The following is a 20,284-nucleotide window of genomic DNA, read 5'->3' as shown; positions in this document are numbered from 1 at the left end:
GAACCCGCGGGCTCAGGCAATCCACTCACCTCAGTCTCCCAAAGGCGTGGAATTACAGGCTGAGCCACCGAGCCCGGCTTAGTTCATATTCTTAATAGGCCCATATTCAATAAGTTGCCATTACAGTCTAGAGCAGCATCATTCCCCAAATACGCAATCTCTAAAACTGTTCCTACTAAAGCAACAACAACAACAACAAAAAAAACCTGTCCAAATTTTCACAAGTACTTTAAAAATATCTTTTAAGGCCAGGCTCGGTGGCTCAGGCTGTAATCCCAGCACTTTGGCAGGCTGAGGCAAGTGGATTGCGGAGCCCACGGGTTCGAGACCAGCCCAGGCAACTTGGTGAGACTTTGTCTCTACGATAAATCAAAAATTAGCTGGACATGGTAGCGCACACCTGTAATTCCAGCTACTTGGAGGGCTGAGATGGAAGGATAGCCAGAGCCCAGCAGGTTGACAGTAGGGTGGCCATGAGTGTGCTGCTGCACTCCAGCCTGAGCGACAAGGTGAGACTCCAACTAAAAAAAAAAATCTTTTAAAACTACAGCTAAACGAATTCACGTTTCCTTCTTGTCAAACATAATCCTCAGATATTTGTGTGTGTGTGCGCGCGCGTGTATAAACATACACATATGTGTGTATGTATATTTGTGTGTAATTTCAGGCATTCATACACCTCTGAAGCCCCTCTATGGATTCCTAGTTAAGAATTCCTGCACTAGGCATCTCTACCATAACAAGTATTTTTTGTTTTGTTTTGTTTTGTTTGAGTCAGAGTCTCACTCTGTGGCCCAGGCTGGAGTGCAGTGGCATGCTGCTCACGGCACCGTAGCCTCAAACTGCTGGACTCTGGCGATCCTTCCACCTCAGCCTTTCAAGTAGCTGGAACTACAGGCATGCGTGACACACCCAGCTAATTTTTTGATTTATTGTAGAGACAAGGTCTCATCATGTTGCCCAGGCTGGTCTTGAACCTGTGGGCTCAGGCAATCCTCTCGCCTCCACTTCCCAAAGTGCTGGGATTACAAGCGTGAGCCACTGTGCCCAACAACAAGTATTTTTATTAACGGTGACCCTTTGCTTTTTGGGTTTCAGGATCAGTTTCAATGATTTGGATGGCATCTGTCGGTAATTACATGATTTAAGAGTAAAGAGTTTAAATACATTTTACTTGATTATATTATGCACATTATTTTTCCTTTAATATCTATTAAGTACAAATAGATTTTTAAATTTGTAATGTCACTGAAATTAAGTCCATAAATTTTTGATACTCTTTATAACAGCAACTTCAGTATGTCACTGAGTTGGCAGTTTAAAAACTGCTGAAGGTTTTCTTTTTCTTTTTGGAGTTCGAGTCTCACTCTTGTCGCCCAGGCTGGAGTGCAGTGGCACACTCACAGCCACCCCAGCGTCAACCTGCTGGGCTCCAGCGATCCTTCTGCCTCAGCCTCCAAGTAGCCAGAACTACAGGCATGCCATACCACACCCAGCTAATTTGTTATTTATTGTAGAGATGTGATCTTGCCAAGTTGAACCCATGGGTTCAGGCAATCCACTTGCCTCAGCCTCCCAAAGTGCTGGGATTAGTCTGAGCCTCCAAGCCCAGCTGGGCAGTTGTAGTAAATGAAGTAATATTCTGAAATTTGTCATGTAAGCTATAAAGTACCATATACCAGTATTATTCTGTAAAGACACTGACAAGTGATGAGTAGAACCAGCAGTCTAAAACAAACAGTTCATGAGTGATGTTACACTATGTGTAGGAACTATTCCCTTACCTTATAAAGCAGTCATCTTTCACACATGCATTTCTTCACATGAGATGTCTGGGGAATATAAAGCTTGAAAGAGAAAACTCTCAAGAGGAATGACACATGGCACTGTTATGTTAGCCACTTGTAGCATCACCTCAGAAATAGAAGAGCGATTCTCTGCTTCTAGTTGTCATTTTAAATAAACTTTAAGAGGCAAAATAAGCATAGATAGTGGTTTTAGACCAATCATTGGTAGACATTTGTGTTCTTTTTTGTTTTGTTTTTGAGATGGAGTCTCACGCCGTCGCCCAGGCTGGAGTGTAGTGGCATGCTCATGGCCACTGCAGCCTCGACCTGCTGGGTTCTGGTGATCCTTCCACCTCAGCCTTTCAAGTAGCCAGAACTACAGGCACGTGCTACCACACCCAGCTAATTTTTTGATTTATTATAGAGGTGAGGTCTCGCCAAGTTGCCCAGACTGGTTGCGAACCCGTGAGCTCAGGCAATCCCCTCACCTCAACCTCCCGAAGTGCTGATGTGTTAATTTTTAAAGTCTCATATGAATGACTCCCTTCACTCAAAACAATTAATTAGCCCCTACTATTAACCAAGCAGTTAAGGTACAAACTAAGATTATTTAAACTTGATACATTTTGGTAAAAATTCTTAAAATATGTGTTCCAATATAATAAAAATTACCTATAATTTTGGGGGAGGCTTATGTCATCACAGATAACACAGAGAAACTGACCATCTGCAGATCAGAACACCTAGAAACATAACCACTCACAACCATCAGGATTACTGCTCTGCCTTCACATAAAAAGAAAGATAAAACCCTGACAGCTCATTCTAAAGCTCTCCTGGGCTAGTTTTTAATGTTTGCTTTCATTGACTGCTTATCACAACTTTGTATTTGCATGACTGAGAGGATTCATCTATGGTTATAAATGGTCATTTATATTCTCCTTTGAATTTGGTCATGAGTAATATGGCTTGCCAGATATTCCCAAAGTAAATACTATTTTCTGATGCAGGGATATAAGCAAAGATGAATCTATTCATCTGGATACATTTCTCTAGTGAAAAATCTGCACGGATCTGTATACACACTCTGGTTGGGAGTTCTTGTCAAATGACCCTAAATGGTGCCACAGTTCTTACACATGAGTTGACGTGGCCAGCATTAGTCTATCTCACGTGAAAGTTCTGCCAGCAGGAGCATTATCAACATGATGATCCTACAGCAAACACACCTTGTAAACTCAAAACCATTTTATGTCAGTTAAATGTTGTATGTTTTTCCCATGCTCGAAATATATAAATCTTATTCATATAAATTAATATTTTATTTTGCTCGAAGACAGTACAATCCCTTTGGTACTAGAAATACCAATTAACCTAAACACATGCAACTCCTCAATCAGTGAAATTCATATCTTAGTTTTATCCCTCCCTCCAGCATTTTGCAGTAATTCATTTAGTTATAATCCTATGATTTCTAGTTTAATTTATGAAAGAATCATCTGTGGCATCTGTGACTTCAGAAAATGAATATATCACAAATATTAAACTTTTAACTGGAAAACTGAGGAAAACAAAAAGGATTTTAAAATACAATAATGCCTCATTTATCTGGTATGTGGTGGGAATAAGTACAAATATTTCTAAACAATTTTAAACAGTTTCAAAAGACAACCTCAAGTGTCTAAAATTCAAAATGTTCAAGTTCAGTTGTTTAAAAATACTTTAAAGTATCAATTTTGCTTTTTTTCCCTTATAAGGAATAAGAACTACAAAAGAGACTTCATTATCTGGTTAAATTCTTTTTAGAGATTGTACCATTGAAGTCCATAGTTTAAAGGCATTTGTGGGTTTTTTTAAAGTACAAAAGCACTACACATTAGCTTTCAATACTCTTCTACAAATGTATTAAATTATGGCCTAAAATACAGATACCACCAGAGTGCTAATGGCATTTGAAGGAAACAAGGTAGGGAAAGAAATACAATATAATAACTACTCCAGTACAATACAATACAACACAATACAATACCTATTCCAAAGATACAAAGCTATGGCCATTTTTTTAAAAAGCTGTTTCAGTCTCCAGCAATGAAAAGAATCATGTAGTGGGGCACTCACTTGAATATTAAGCCTTCCTCTTACCAGCTGAGTAGTGTTGAGCAAGGTGTGTACCCTTCCCCTCCCACACTTTGACTTTCTAATGTGCAAAAATGGGAACGAACCCTACCTTGAGCTGCGGTTGTCAGGTTGTCACTTGTGTGACAGCGCCAAGCCCCCTGCAGGTACCTAGAGAGAACTACAAGCGTGACATTTTCTTTCTATTGTCATCTGAAATGTCAGGATTGACTATTATGTGAAATCCCAGATTGGATTCCCTAAATTAGTATAACTGAATACCAGAGAAACAGACAAATTAACGGTCACTCTCCCAACTGAAGGACTGCTGGGCAGAAAGAATAAAACAACAAATGGGGACAATTAACACATTCTCTAACACATGAGTAATGGAATTTGCATTTTTGGGAATGCTAAAATTATAGTCATTTAGCTATTCCTTTTATAGGTCACAAATGCCTATAGCATTAATTAAGCAATGACTATGTGTCAGGTGCTGAGCTGTTTTGTAGAAGGATTTTACTATTTAATCCTCACTAAAAGTGGCAGAGCCAGGATTTGAGCTTCAAATCATGCTACCTCCCCGTTAATAAAACACGTGGGTTTAAAAGCCTCATGGTCAATTTCCCTTGCTCAGAATAACCAGCAACATTTCCTGACTTCCCACTACTTTTTTTATAACATGAAATATTAGCCATGTTTTTGTTTTTGAGTTGGAGTCTCACTCTGTTGCCCAAGCTGGAGTGCAATGGCATGCTCACAGCCACCACAACCTTGGACTCAGGTGATCCTTCCACCTCAGCCTTCCAAGTAGCTGGAACCACAGGCATGTGCCACCATGTCTGGCTAACTTTTTGATTTATTGTAGAGACGAGGTCTCACCATGTTGCCCAGGCTGGTCTCGAACCCCTGGGCTCAGGCAATCCTCGCCTCTGCCTCCCAAAGTGCTGACATTACAAGCTTGGGCCACTGTGCCCAGCCACTAGTCATGTTTTGATACAGGAAAGAATGAAGACATTTTCCAGGTGAAAGCTCACAGCTACATACTCTACAAAATATGTACAGTATACCTAAATCTGAATATAAATCTAAATCACAATCTGAATCTAAATTATTATCAAATAATTAAATTCTAGCATAAAATATATGCTTTGCACATAGTAGTAACTGAACAAATACTTACTGATTAGATAGTTAACAGCAGATAAAGAATCAAAGTATAAAGCACCAAGATATTCTGCAGTCCAAATATTTATTTTGTTAGTAACTATATGCTTTCTCTAGGAGTGCAAAAGGCTGTCTGGGTTATGGAAAATTCAAATGTTTACTTCTTTGTTGAGATTTTAAGGCAAATTCTTAGGGCAGGGAAGAGAAATAAGATAACTTTCAAATATTAAAACAACAGTTGGGGCATGGTAGCTCACACCTGTAATCCCAGCACTCTGGGAGGTGGAGGTAAAGGACTGAGCCCAGGAGTTCGAGTTGGAATTGATGAGAACTCGTCTCTACAATTTAAATCCTAAGTGATTTTAAGTAATGACAAGTGATAAAAGATATTAGGCATCTTTATATTAATAATTGCAGGAAGTCTGGCAGCAAAGGGATTTGGTTAAAGAGAATATGGTAGGGTAGTTACACACTTGTTGGCCGTCTTTGTTGTTGTCATTTTTGTTGATTTGGGTTTTTTGAGTCAGAGTCTCACTCTGTCACCCAGGCTATTTTCAACAGACCTTTCCAGTCATTTAATGAAGAAATGATTTGAAAAAGATAAATATGCTTGTAACAGCTCACTATAGAACTCACATTATTATAATCTTATGCTTGGCCTCAGGAATGTTCTATGAAGTCAGATTTGAGTTCTAAGTAAAGAGAATTTAATTAAAACATGTCATAGTTTTTGTGGGGTTTTGTGTGTGCGTGTGTTTTTAATGAAGGTATAATTGCTTAACCAGATACTCTTGTTTCTCTTGACTAGAATATAAATAAAACCAGATCACAATCCAGAAAAGCTTGCTTTACCACAAAATATCAAATCTGTAATGGGCTACAAGGAACAGAAAACCAAAATCATCTCTTCTTAATACATATTTTAGATAACAATGTGCATAGAGTACTATTTTCTCATGAAACTTTGCTCTAGCAAAATCTCCATTTTTAGGAAATGACATTTTCCTTATCTGATTTATTGCTTCTCTGGCAGATTCTGTTATGTGTAGTTAGAATTATTAAAAAATAACAACAAAAACCTTGTTTGCTGGAAATAAAAAGCAAAAGAAAAAAAATGAAACCTCATTCTTTCTTTAGTTTATTAGTAAATAACTGCTAAAAGGGCAAAGGACAGGTATTATATGAATAAAATATGTTAATTACATATCAATTCTATTCCCCCAATAGTATGTAGCATGATTTAAAAGGATAGTAATGAACAAGGGTCATTAACTTGGAATACTCTAAAAACAACCCAGCAGCAAAGATAAGCAGCCAGTAATATTTCAGTTGAACAAAACATTCTTAATGAAGACCAATATTTGTTACATATTTAGCTAGTAGAAAATATTTTTTTAAAGTCAATAATTCAAATGAAAACTATATTAATTTTCAAAGTGTATTATCTTTAATAAGGATCCAGCTTACTTCTTATTGTAAGTAAGCACTAAGGTAGAAAAATGAGTCAATAGCTAAAAGCCTGAACAATACAAAAATGGATAAGTGAATATAAATAATTATATTATTTTATTTATTTATTTTATAATTTTATAATTTCTAAACAAACCTAAATACAGATTTTGAAAATCTCTATTCCCTATAATTCAGTTTCCACTTCTGCATAGTCTTGTAAACAAAAAATCCTAAATTATGTGTAAGATATCAAACTCTCACACTCTAAAACATTCCATCCCTGTACAAACTAATATGATTATTATTCATTATCTTACCAACTTAGATTCAATTCAGTTGATGTCCCATGGTACTTTATCAATACTTTGTATTTAGATTTAATTGCATTACTTGAAAGTAATGAATCTACTACAGTTTAAAACAATTTCCTATGTATACTTTTCAATGATTTTGATTGTCCTCCAATTTAGAAATCACTGACACTCTTAATGAATGACATTAAGTACAGATGACTTCCATAAGATGTCAACTTGAATACAGACAAGTCCACACCTCCCAGTGATCACTTGGAAAGGGTATCTGTGACACCACACACCCCAAACCTGCAGGGATGTCTAAAACACAGTAGGTAGAGAATCAAAATAAGGGCAAGCCTACTAGACTTATGAAACATATAGGAATAACTCGACTGTCTGGGAGATGCAACATCTGACTGAAAGCATAAAGAATGAACCTAACCGGGCATGGTGGCTCACACCTATAATCCCAGCACTTAGGGAAGCCAAGGTGGGAGGATTGCTTGAGACTAGGAGTTCGAGGTCAGTCGGGCAACACAGCATGACCTCACCTCTACAAAAAAATCAAAAAATTAGCTGGGCATGGTGACTCACACTGTAGTCCCAGCTACACAGGAGGCTGAAGCGGGAGGATTGTGTGAGTCCATAAGGTCAAGGCTGCAGTGATCTGTGATCATGCCACTGCATTCCAGGCTGGGGGACAGAGTGAGACTCCAACTTAAAAAATTAAATAAATTAATTAAATTAAATAAAAAATAATGAACCTAAAGGTAGGCCAATCTGGATCGTGCATTCAGCGCGCGAGGTGTGTATCAAAGATTTAATTCAGCTATTCATTATCTAGGAATTTCCCCTAAAGAGAACATGGAGCAAATACACAAAGATGTTTAAGTATGCCAATAATCATAATTAATAATAAAATATTAATAATAGTGAACAATGGAAATAACCCAAATGTCCTTTCATAACATATTAATACAATGTCTTACCCAAATAATAAAATATTACATATATCTATGTTTTCATTGACATAAAAAGAGTTTCATAATACACTGCTGAGGGATAAAAAGCAGACTGAAAATAAGATGTGTATTATAAATAGTTATATACATGCAGGGAGTCAGCTGCAAAAAGGATCATCACAATACAAATGGGGGTTTCCTCTGGGTGGTTGGGGGGAAAAAGTGATTTTTACTGTCTTTCTTAGAACTATTAATATCACTTAAAATTAAATTTTCTAAATAAATATATATTATCATTGTGATCAGAAAAAAGTTATTTTCATGCTAGAAAAAGCAAGTATTTATTTTTCAATACCAGATTCTATTTGGGAGTAGCTAACCTAAGAAAATAATCATAAAAATTCATGAAGCTATCGATGCAAAGATGTTTATCACAAGCAGTGTTTATTATCATAAAATACTGGCAATAATCTAAATGACTAATAGTTAACTTGTTAAATAAATTATAAAGTAACTATAAAATGGCATTCTGCAAAGTTGTTAATATTCAAATAAAGATATGCCCACCACCTACTAGTTCAGTGACCTTGGGAACATTACCTGTCCTCTAGGTGTCAGTTTCCTCATCTGCAAAATGGGGATAAAAAGAGCACTTACCTCACAGTGCTTGACCTAGCATATTAGCTTTACCCGATTGTCATAGGAAACTAGAACATCTATGCGTTTACTCCAATATTATATGCCACTATTTCAAAAATTACTTTGCTGAGTGCTTTTACTATTTCAAGATCCTCATTCAATTTGGCCCTCAGTCAAGTTAAAAAAAAAAAAAAAATGAATCTAATACCACAAGGACAATGAATATCAAAGATGAAAACAGGAAAGTTATGTAACTTCTAGCCCAATTTAAAAAAATCTTGTAGGGCATGGTGGTGCACACCTGTAGCCCTAGCCACTTGGGAGGCTGAGGAAGAAAGATCACTTGAGTCTAAGAGTGGAAGGCCAGCCTACGCAAGACAACAACTCCATCTTTTTAAAAAAATAAACCCCCCATACATGATCACAAAATAAGTTTGTTTATTCACCTATACATGTACAAAAAAACAGTGCTGGATGATAGAACCAATCTGGATGTCTGTTGTACTGGGACAGGCCCAATAAGAAGATACCTAGATGACAATGACTGAAAGAATTGGTATCTCCACTTAACTGAATAACAAAACTACATATAGATACTAGTTTGCCTCATCAGTTTTACCATCACTGTAGAAACGTCTGTTTTGTTGCTTTAAGTAACTGAAACCAACCTGCCATGGTCTTTCCCAATCCAGTGGAATTGGAAACGCTCCAAGCCACGCTCCTACAAAGCTAGAAATTGTAGTGATCTGGAGACTGTTCTCCCAAATGGATGTGACTCTGTAAAACACAAATTTGTACATTACTGGTGGCATATATACTAGCTGCTGGAGACTCAAACAGTAGCAGTAGCACTAATTATCACTATACACGTATTTTCTGCTCACTTTAAGTTGTAATTTCAGCCAGGTGCTGTGGCTCATGCCTGTGAGGTCGATTGCTTGAGCCCAGGAGTTCCAGACCAGCTTGGGCAACATAGCGAGACCTTATCTCTAGAAAAGATCAAAAAATTAGTTGGGTGAGGTGGTGTGCGCATGTAGTCCCAGCTACTTGGGAGGCTGAGGCGGAAGGTTCCTTGAGCCCAGGTGTTTGAGGCTGTGGTGACCTGTGATTGTGCTACTGCACCTCAGCCTGGGAGACAGAGTGAGACTTCGACTCAAAAACAATAAAAAACAAAAGGAGTATCTCAAAATGATATGTAAATATTTACCATAAACTATTAACAATTAATTGGTAGGAAGATATGAATGTTTTTCCATTGGAAAGGTAATATACACATGGTAAAAGTCAAACTATACCAAAAAGCATTTGCAATGACAGCTAAGTCTTCCTCCCACCCCATCATCAACTCCTGGTTCCTTTTCTCCAGAGTCAACTACTATTACCAAATTAGTACATATCCTTCCAGAAATGTTTTTTGGAAGCACAAATACAGCACAATTATGTTGAAGGATGTACATATATTCATAAATGCACATTTACATATGTATATATTCTTCAAAACAAAACTCAAACACATCATGTTATAAACCCAGTTGTGTTTTTTTCTTGGTAACAGCTGTAATAGCATTCCATTATATGGACGGAGCATCATTTATTCAATTAGTCTTTCTTACCGCACATTTCATTTAAACAAACCAACTCTATTTACCTGGCAGGGAAAGGAAAGAGAACAAAAACAACATATTTCAAAAGATCTGGTGATTTTGCCTACCATTCCTATTTACAGTGCACATTTTAGAGTATAATGGTGGAAAGATGTAATTCTAACACTCTCAGTCTTGGTTTCAGCCCACCCCTCATAGTGTAAATGCTTAGTTGTGTGGAATATGAGTCTGGTTACATAGGGCAAAAGCTCACCATGGCACAGTAAGTGGGGTCCAAATATTCAATTGCATAAATTGCTTGGCATTACTGTGAAGTTAATGAAAAGCAACCTCTTCCAAGTAGTGTGGGGAAAAAGGGGGAAATATTTGTTGTGTTAGATGATTTCTTTCATTAGAAACAGGCCAATATTATAAGCAAAATGTACGCTGAATTAAAGAAGTCCCAAATGTCAGTCAGTTCATAATTGTTCTACCACCCATCCATCTCACACCCCCCAACTATACAATTAAGAGCCTTTGCTTGTTTCCATTGAGAACTGAGGCTGAGAAGGGGCCACATCACCATATATCCATATTCGTATTATTTGCTGGGCTTTATTGTTCTTTCTTATTTTATATAACACCTATAGATACAAATTAGTTTTTGCAACTAGCATTCAGTAGGACAGAGATCTGTTCCAATCTCGGAAGGAAAAAAAACTGAACAAGTTGAATGTAAACAGAATTGTACTGCTCAGGCAATTTAAAGGATTTTCTAGGGTAATTTTTGACAGCATGTGGCAGACAAATGTTGACTCAGCTTCAACTTAACACACAACTCCTCTATGTTGCAAAACCCACAGTGATGTGCCCAGAGACATAAGGTATGGTACAGGTCGAGAGCAGAGATTAATTTTGCAGAGATTACCTTCTGCTGGGAAGAAGTCATTTTTTCTATTTTATGGAAGAAGAGAAGGCTCAGCTAGATTTGAAAGAATAGGTAATATTAGGTCTTGAACTAGAGAATTGAGAAAGAGCTGTACTGCACACAAGAGAACATAAGTAAAACCGTTGCAGTTGAGGAGAAGAACCAGAAATAAGGCTGGAATAGTTAAATAACAGCTTAGCAACACACAATGGACTAAAAATTCATTAAGATTTAAAAATAACAGCTTTACTGAGTGGAGTCAAGAATTACCCTAGAAAATCCTTTACAGTCAATTAACTGATTTAAAGTATACAAGTCAATGGTTTTTAGCATACTCAGAGTTGTTCACCATCACCGCAAGTCAATTTTAGAACATTTTCATCACCCCCAGAGACCCTCTACCCATTGGCAGTCACTGCCACTCTGATCCCCCATCCCATGGTTCTCTCACTCTCTGAAATCTTTTAGAATCATCTCTTTATTCCTGGTTACCTAAAATTTCACAAAAGTGTTTTGAAGTATCTTTTCATCTCCTATGCTGAAAATAAATGAGTTCTTAATCTAGAATCTCAAGTCTCTGGATCTTGAAATTTTTTTTTACTTAAAGACTTTTTTGCCCAGATCTTTTAAGAATTTTGTTTTCAGCTGGGCACGGTGGCTCAAGCCTGTAATCCCAGTACTTTCGGAGGCCAAGGTGAGAGAACTGCCTGAGCTCAGGTGTTCAAAACCAGCCTGAGCAACTTGGTGAGACCTCGTCTCTACAATAAATCAAAAAATAAGCTGGGCATGGTAGCACACGCCTCTAGTACCAGCTACTTGGAAGGCTGAGGCAGAAAGATTGCCTGAGCCTAATAGGTCAAGGCTGTGGTGGCCATTAGTGTGCCACTGTACTCCAGCTTGGGTGACAGAGTGAGACTCCAACTCAAAAATTAAAAAAACAATTTTTTTTCTTACTCTTCTGCTTGAAGTACTATCATTTTGAACTAATTTCTGCTTTCCTTACCTTTTAACTCACTTTGTATGGGTTTTGTTTTTGTTTTTGTTTTTTTGAGTTGGAGTCTTACTCTGTCACCCAGGCTGGAGCAGTGGCACACTCACGGCCACCCCAGTGCCGACCTGCTGGGTTCTGGTGATCCTTCTGCCTCAGCCTTCCAAGTAGCCGGAACTGTAGGTGCGCGCTACCACGCCCAGCTAATTTTTGATTTATTGTAGAAACGGTCTCACCAAGTTGCCCAGGCTGGTCTTGAACCCACAGGTTCAGGCAATCCATTCACCTCGGCCTCCCAAAGTGCTGGGATTACAGGCTGACTCACCGAGTCTGGCCAGTTTTGCCTTTTTGACTAAGGAATCTTTTCAATTTTGTCTCCACTTCTGTTTAGTTTTTTCTATGATAATATTTTTATTTCCCGAAAGCTTTCTTATTCTCTGAATATTCTTTTGATTGCCTCCTCTTCTTGTTTTATAGATGTAAAAAATAAGTTTTCGAAAGTTATCTTCTGGTCTTTATATATTACCTTTTTTCCACAGAGTTTCTTTTTTGTTATTTTCATTTTTGGACTTCATTTGAGGTATTCCTCAAATGTCTGATGATTCTTCATTTCTCATTCTACTTAAAACACCATAGATAAAATGTCCAGACTAGTCAAATTATAGAGACAGAAAGTCTATTAGTGATTGTCTGGGCTGCGGACAGGTAGAGCAGTGTGGGACTAGGGGATGACTACTAATAGGCATAGTTTCTTTCTGGTGTGATGAAATGTTCTAAAATTAGATTGTGGTGATGGTTGTACAACTGTGCCTATTAACCACTGAATTATACACTTCACACGGGTGAATTTTATGATCTGCAGTTATATCTCAATAAAACTAATTTTAAACAACAGCAACAACAAAGTGAAATATGAGACAGTTGATTGTATGCTCACCATGCATGAATAAGATGATTCAACCAGTGGGCTTCATAGAACTAGGGATCATGTAGGAACCCTAACCTTTCCTTAGAGAACCCTCAAGTGTCAGCATCTGCAAGTTTTTCTTTTGTACCACTTTCCCCAGAAAGAAATAATTCCATATTCTGTCCAGGTAGAATAAGCCTGGCTCCAAGTACTTTTGGCCAAGCAGGGGAAAATGGCTAGGTGTAAGGTGGGACTCACGGTTTGGCATGTAGAATTTCATTTAATTCTCATTCCCTGAAGAGGTTGCATCAAATGGACTCAGCGTCTAGTGACAGCCAGAACAGCTGGAGGGACGAGGGGTACAATTACACTCCTCCACCTCCCCTCTCCCTACTGTACAACTTCAATTGCTTATATTATTCCTTTATTTACATTCTCTGCAACCCTAATTTATTCAACTACTTTATTGATATAGTGAGTCCCTTTAATGTACAAACTGAAGAATTCCTTCATTTGTGGAAACTGCTTTCTATCATTTCTTTAAATTATTTTTTGTTTTGCATTTTAGGGGCACTTACTTGTCTTATGGTTGAATTTCTCTTCTCTGTATTTATCACATCTTCCCTAATTACTTTATTCTTCCCAACCCCCTCCCTACACCTCATTCATTTTGATGAGCTCAAACCTCTCCTCCATGCTGAAACTTGATTTTCTAACTTGTCTATGTTTCCTGGCATTTCTTACTTATGATGTGTAATAGCAAGGTTTGTACTATCAATTTATGTCAATCCTGCAATCTCCTTCTTCACTTCATTTTACTTCATTATCTCATCTTTGCTCTTATTTTACTGAATTCATATCCTTAAGAATATCTTCATATGGTAAACTGTGTGAAGTCTTGCGTTTGCTTCTGTTTCATGGGCAGAATCTTCCTCCAAGCCCGGCTCTGCCCTCCACATACCCTTTTTTCCATCTTCCTCTCTAGTGCTATTAGGGCTGCTGGGTCATTTTTTGTCTCGCTCACACTTCACATGGGCAGGCTGTCTAGACTACTTATTCGCTCAGATACAGTGAATGAATTATCTTTGAGGCTGTCTTCCCATCTTAACTGCACCAATTTTCCCTGCCTTTTAAGGACTGGATGCTATTTTCTATCCAGTTTTCTATAACATGAGGCAGGAAAAGAGAATGGAGGCAGGGGAAAGATAAGTGCTATCGCTGAGATTCAATCAGTAATATTCAGCTGAAATTTAATAAATGGTGGCTCCATAAGTCAAACTTTAAAAAATTCATAGCCAGGGCTTATGCCTTCTCTTAGAAATCAGCTGAAGCGGCTGTAGTACACAGTCTGCCTCCTTGGCAGAGCCAGTAGGCAGCAGCCCTGAAAGGTTGATAGGGAGTAAAGAGGCCTGATTGGGACTCAGGGACACACTGTTGATACTATGTATATACTATGTAGGTATATACTATGTATATACTATGTAGGTATATACTATGTATATACTATATAGGTATATACATAGTCTTCAAATTAGAACCTTAGTTGGACTATTAACTTCCCCTAGGAATTTTAACCCAGCCATCTAGTATACAGAAACCCTTGCACAAGTATACAAAATTATGTGGTACAGAGATGTCCATAACACTATTTCTAATCATGAAAATGTGATAATAAAGAGAAAATTAGTTGAATAAACTATGCTACATGGAATACTTGCAATGATAATTGCTCAACATTCATCTCAACTCTGATGATTAGGCTAATTAATGAAATCATGGTGATCCCATTCTCTTTCCCAGTGATTAGGAAAACTCAAGGAAGAGAAACTGTTGCCATCTCACTACCAGGCTGAGGATAATAACCAAGAGAATCAGTAAGAAGTACAGTGATACCCTATCTGTATCTAGAACCACTCAACCTGTTATGTGACATAATCAGTTTCCTTCCTGTTGAAACCAATATAAGTTGAAGTTTCGTGTTACCTATAAAGATATATTAACTAAAGACACTATGCAAGAAGAAGTAGGTTATACAAACACACAGATGGAAATGTTTGTAATATATTAGTGGGAAAAAAGCAAGTTATAAAGCAGTGACTAGTTTATTTTTGTTTTAAAAGCATACATATATATATATATGTTGTATGCTTATACAAAATTAGAACATAAAAATCTGTTAGTAATCATTCACTGCCTCTATGATAGGATTACTAGGATCTTTAACTTTCTATGCTTTTCTAATTTTTGAATTTTTACTTCACATAAACATATGCACATTCTTTCGTAATAAAGAAATGATCAAGATAAAATAATGAAATTCCTGTTCTATTAACTAATTTCTAGCATCACTGATATTGATTTATTCTCACCTCATAAGTTTCCATAATTAAGTCGTCTGAATTCTACAGCTATAGGCTAATTTCTTCACAGTTAAGGAACATACACACAGTCAATAGGGCTGAGAATAGAATAAATGGCTCACTGTTCTACTGTGAACAAACTTAAAAAATGACTCAAGCAATGCTACAGATCAATCTTCATGACAATGAGCTCCAAGGACCTGTCCAAATTATGATTCTACTGGAATTCATTATGTCAAATACTAATGGAAATAAATGGAACATTTTGAGTGCTTACTACGTGCCAGACACCGTATCAGGCACCTAAGGGTAGTTCATAGTAAACACTCATGGCTTAAATAGTTTGTCATCAAAAGAGTGTTTGCTTAAATGGATTTGATTTTTTAAAAACTACTGATCTCTTAATCTAAAAATGACACATTGTACAACTCCTCCTAGTGGTTAGAGATATTTTACGGAATTCTAATAAAAATTTTTCCTTTTCCCGCTGAATATTAAAACCAACACCTCTTTGCCACTAAATTTTTTTGCCCACGTACAGGCTACATTACCTACTTTTTATATAAATAAATCGTTGGTCATTCACTATCTTTTCACTCTTAATGTGTTTTTTTTTTTCCTCAATATAAAATCCATTTCAATACAAAGATGACAAAAGAGGCCTGTTGTCTTTGTCTACACAAATAGGTCTTATTGAGTGTTTTCACCTTGGCAAGATTGCCACAGACTTGTATTTAATCCTATTCAGGGACCTACTGAGGTCACCAAAGGTAATCAGGTTCTAACTGAAACATTCAATCGCAGCATAAAAACACTGATAAATAAAAAAGCAAGCTTCAGTGAAAAATATAGTTGTACGGTAAAGAGATTATTACTTCCCTTGAAAGTGTGAAAATGAAAAAACCCACAATAATTATAATACCAAGGCAACAAGTGAATTAAACAACTGAGTATATTCTGTAATAATAAGAATATATTCTGTAACAATAAGAAGTTGGCAGGATATTTTAAGAAACCAACTGCTTCTCTTCTTTCAAGTTTCTTTATAATAGCATTCTTTTGTTTTCTTGGAGTAACCTTATATTTACTTTAAGGTGAAATCTTGTTAAAATAGTGTCATTTAATTATATATTAAATTTCAATAGTATCATGATTGATCCTTTACTCTTAGGATGCAATTCCTACACAGTTCTCAGGCTCAAAGTTTTTATGTTCTCAGTCTTCAGATTATCATCTGCTCAATATTAAGTTTTCTATAAACATGCATATAAATACATTAAAATTAGTATATAAAGTTATTTCACTTAAAAGTGACAGAAAATACTTATACTGATTCAGCAAAGAGTGGATTCAGAATTGGTCTGTTCACATTGAACACCTGAATGTCGTATTTCAATAATACTAAAAGGACCACCTTGAAGTTAAAAAAATACTCATACAAAACTCAACTATGTTTTATATGTTAGAACACAGGATAAATAAGAATATTTAAAGTTCTAAAATTGTCAATCAGTACTTCAGGGTACATTAAACACTTTTTATGAATTAGAACTACAGTGTAAGAACTTGAAAATTAAAACTAATTTCTGCTTATTATTATTGAGTAGGGAAAAGTATGTATTTTGTACAATGCTTTGAATAATAATAAAACTCCTTGAAATTAAAGTTGTGATTCAATGTGAATAATGCTAACTACCTATTTGGATAATTTTAGTATAACATAAATTATTTTGTTGTATTTATTATCACAGCAAAAACATCAGATCTTTTCGTTTTAAAATATTTTTGCATACAAGTGAACATTTAAGAAGGCCAACTCTAATGTTAAACAAGTTAACCAATCAAATTAATTATTTTCTAGCTCAAAATCATGTTTCAATAGTCAGTGTTTGAAGTATGATAAAAGTACTAAGGAGAAACTAAACTATCACTAATGCATGGTTGCAACATAAAGATTTAAGTTCTTCTCTCATGACAGAGTTCAAACTAAATCAAAATTAAACCAAAATTTAACCAAATTAAATCAAAGTTCAAACTAAACCAAACAAAAACCAATACTCTTTTGTGGCTGTCTACATGCTGCACTCTTTGGTCTGTTCTAAACCAGGAAGAAGTTCTGAGACAAACTGCAGCCAGGATTGGAAGCATGATGCATAAAAACGCTCCCTGACATTTGTCTATTCAACAAACATTTCATAGCACCTCCTATTTGATTTCACTCATCTCACTTGGTTTGGACATAACTCTGCAGCAAAGTATATGTTCATTTTACTCTAATCATATTACATAAGAGGCCTGACAATTAAGTTCACAAACTCATTCTAGAAAAAGTGCTACATATCTCATTGCTGAATATCACTATGATCACCTTCAAAGTACTCCCCTTAGGAAGCTATGCACCGACGCCAGTGCCTAGTCCACCTGTCAAAGCAATTTTGGAACGCTTTTTCTGGAATGGTCATCAGAACTGTCGTCATATTACCCTTGATGTCCTGAATGTCATCAAAATGTCTTCCTTTCAATATTTCCTTTATCTTCGAGTAAAGAAAAAAGTCACTGGGGGCCAGATCAGGTGAGTAGGGAGGGTGTTCCAAAACAATTATTTGTTTACTGGCTAAAAACTCCTTCACAGGCAGTACTGTGTGAGCTGGTGCACTGTTGTGATGCAAGAGCTCCTTCAGGATCATTTTTGCACACATCTTTCTCATGCCAAGATTTTCAGTTAGGATTTTCCTGTTTCTCTATCGATGTTTATTTGGTCTGCTATGCTTCTCACAGTCAGCTGATTCTGATGCACAATTTGATGAATTTTTGCAATGTTTGTATCAGTTCTGCTCATTACTGGCCATCCTCGCCTCTCTTCATCAGTGATGTTTTCTCTCCCCACAGTAAAAGTTCAATCCATTTGCACACTGCCATTCTCTTCATGGCATTATCCTCATACATTTGGACTAACATGTCCCTGATTTCACTTCCTCTCCTGCCAAGTTTAACAAAAAATTTAATGTTTGTTCATTACTCCAATTCAAACTCCGACATTCTTGCGATGATAGCTCTGGTGACGTTAGTAGCTTGTCTAAGATCACTTGGCCACTCAGTAATGAAGAGAGGGCAGAAGACTGTTTTCTGACCCCCAATTACTAGAGACTTCTAACTTCTGTGCCCTCAGATGATCTAGATTTCAATCCCAGCTCTACTGCATGGCAACAGAGCTTGGGCAAATCATTTACCCAGGCAGCTTTTAGGATCTTCATCTAGAAAATGGTGATAATATCTCACTAGATTGTTTTCAGAAATGCTATAACATACATGAAAATGCTTTTAAAAGTTATTAAAATATTTTCACACTACATTTCATGTCTAGGCCTGTGTGATGTTAAATAAAATGTTTTATATTACAAATTAATAATATTTAGCCATAGTCCTCTAGTAATTGAACTGTTCTGCCGTATGTTGTAAGTTTTAGAAGGGTAACTTTTGCAGCCTTTTGAAGTTTAGATGGCATCAGAGAAATGTAGCAACTTCTTGATACAGGCTTAACTTTCCACAAATAAGAAGTTAAGCAGTAGCAAAATCTAATTCATTATAGCTTCCATTTTGACTAGGTAGTACATTAATATGGTTCAAATTTCAATAGTAAATGGAGTTTGATTTTGGTGTTTGTTTTCTGTTTGTTTGTTTGTTTCCAGCTACATAGTATTTCATGGTATGGGTTCAATTTAACTTAACCATATCCCTTACTAAAGGATTTTCAGGTATTTTCAGTACTGATATGGGTAACCTTATGTATTAAACATTTTGTAGGTGTGCAAGTCTATCTATCAGATAAAATCCTAGAGGTAGAATCTCTTGGTCAAAGATGTACATTTATAATTTTTATAGGTACTACCAAACTGCCCTTCTTAGAGTCTGAACACTGGTACTTGCTTCCCCAAACCCTTAACACGAGGTACTATTAAACTTATTAACTTCTGTCAATCTGCTAGCTGGAAAATGGTATCTTCCTCCTATAGTTTTTAGTTTTACTTTTGGTATAGATCCTTCTGAGAAGAAATAAAGTGCAGATAAGAATGAAAACACAATGACAATAGGTTTATCCACCAAGTCACAGATGATATAAAAGGCACATTTTATAATAAATGAAAGAATTTTTTTTTATATAGCAGAAAGTAATAGGTGATATAGCAAGATATGTTTGGTTCAGCCTAAAAGTAGAAACAGGGTTAAAACAGGCCTAGAAAAATGGATACATATTAAATTAATAAGTTACTATGGCAAGCTAGCAATGGCTTCTGTTTCCCTTGAGTTGTAACTTTTTTCAATTTATAGAAATTTATACAGAAATTCATAAATTTATATACACAGAAATTATAAGACAGGAGACCCCCCCCCAAAAAACTGGAATTCTCTTTTGGAGGGAGGGCCCCTTGTAGTACAGGCTTCCACCACTAGGTAAGTGTTCTAGGAGACCATCAGCATCAGTGCACTAGTAGCACTGCTATGAGAGGTTGCATTTGGCTTTAGTGAATTTGGTTTTGGAGATTTTTTTCAATGAATTTGCCCATTTTATGATAGATGATTTATGAGTGCACTGGCCCACACCATGTTGAGTGTTCAGCAGTTTTTGGCCAAAAACGGCATAATCCCCATGCCCCACCCTCCCTATTTCATTTTGTTTGTTTCTCAGGAGAAAAAGAATCCTCATAGAGAAGCATTTGCCAATGTGGAAGAAGTGAAACAAAAAACAGTAGAAGCACTAAAAGGCATCAAAATTGAAGAGTTCAAAATCTGTTTTGAGCAGTGGAAAAAGTCTCTCAATGGATGTATTGCATCAAATGAAGAGGATTTAGAAGATGACTGAAGTGTAAACATGTGAGAATAAATATACAATTTTTTTATAGATAAATTCTAGGTTTTTGGGGGCCCCTCTGGTATATACAAATTTTAGGAATTTATATGTACACTTATGTTATGGAGATGGCTTCCTGCTATAATGCTTGTTTTGAAGATTCAAATTTATTCCAATTTGATCGCTAATTGGGGAACAATGTGAATGAGTCCATCTGTGAGAAACACTAAGTGTAAACACAAAAACCTGCA

General features: G+C 36.4%; 1 protein-coding gene across 2 annotated transcripts in view; it reads right to left on the bottom strand.

The window, feature by feature from the left end:
* PIGF (phosphatidylinositol glycan anchor biosynthesis class F) overlaps positions 1-20,284 on the bottom strand; it is a 35,131-nt gene that overhangs the window by 5,329 nt on the left and 9,518 nt on the right. For both annotated transcript variants that reach the window (XM_008071687.2, XM_021719397.1), the window contains one exon: positions 9,087-9,195. In XM_008071687.2, the coding sequence (XP_008069878.1) occupies positions 9,087-9,195 (109 nt within the window). The remainder of the gene's footprint in view (positions 1-9,086; positions 9,196-20,284) is intronic.

Source organism: Carlito syrichta, unplaced genomic scaffold (genome assembly GCF_000164805.1).
Source record: "Carlito syrichta isolate Samal-C Ts95f unplaced genomic scaffold, Tarsius_syrichta-2.0.1 Scaffold314622, whole genome shotgun sequence".
Lineage (NCBI taxonomy): Eukaryota > Metazoa > Chordata > Mammalia > Primates > Tarsiidae > Carlito > Carlito syrichta.
The sequence above is the reverse complement of the archived record's forward strand: the minus strand, read 5'-3'. Positions and strand labels throughout refer to the sequence as shown.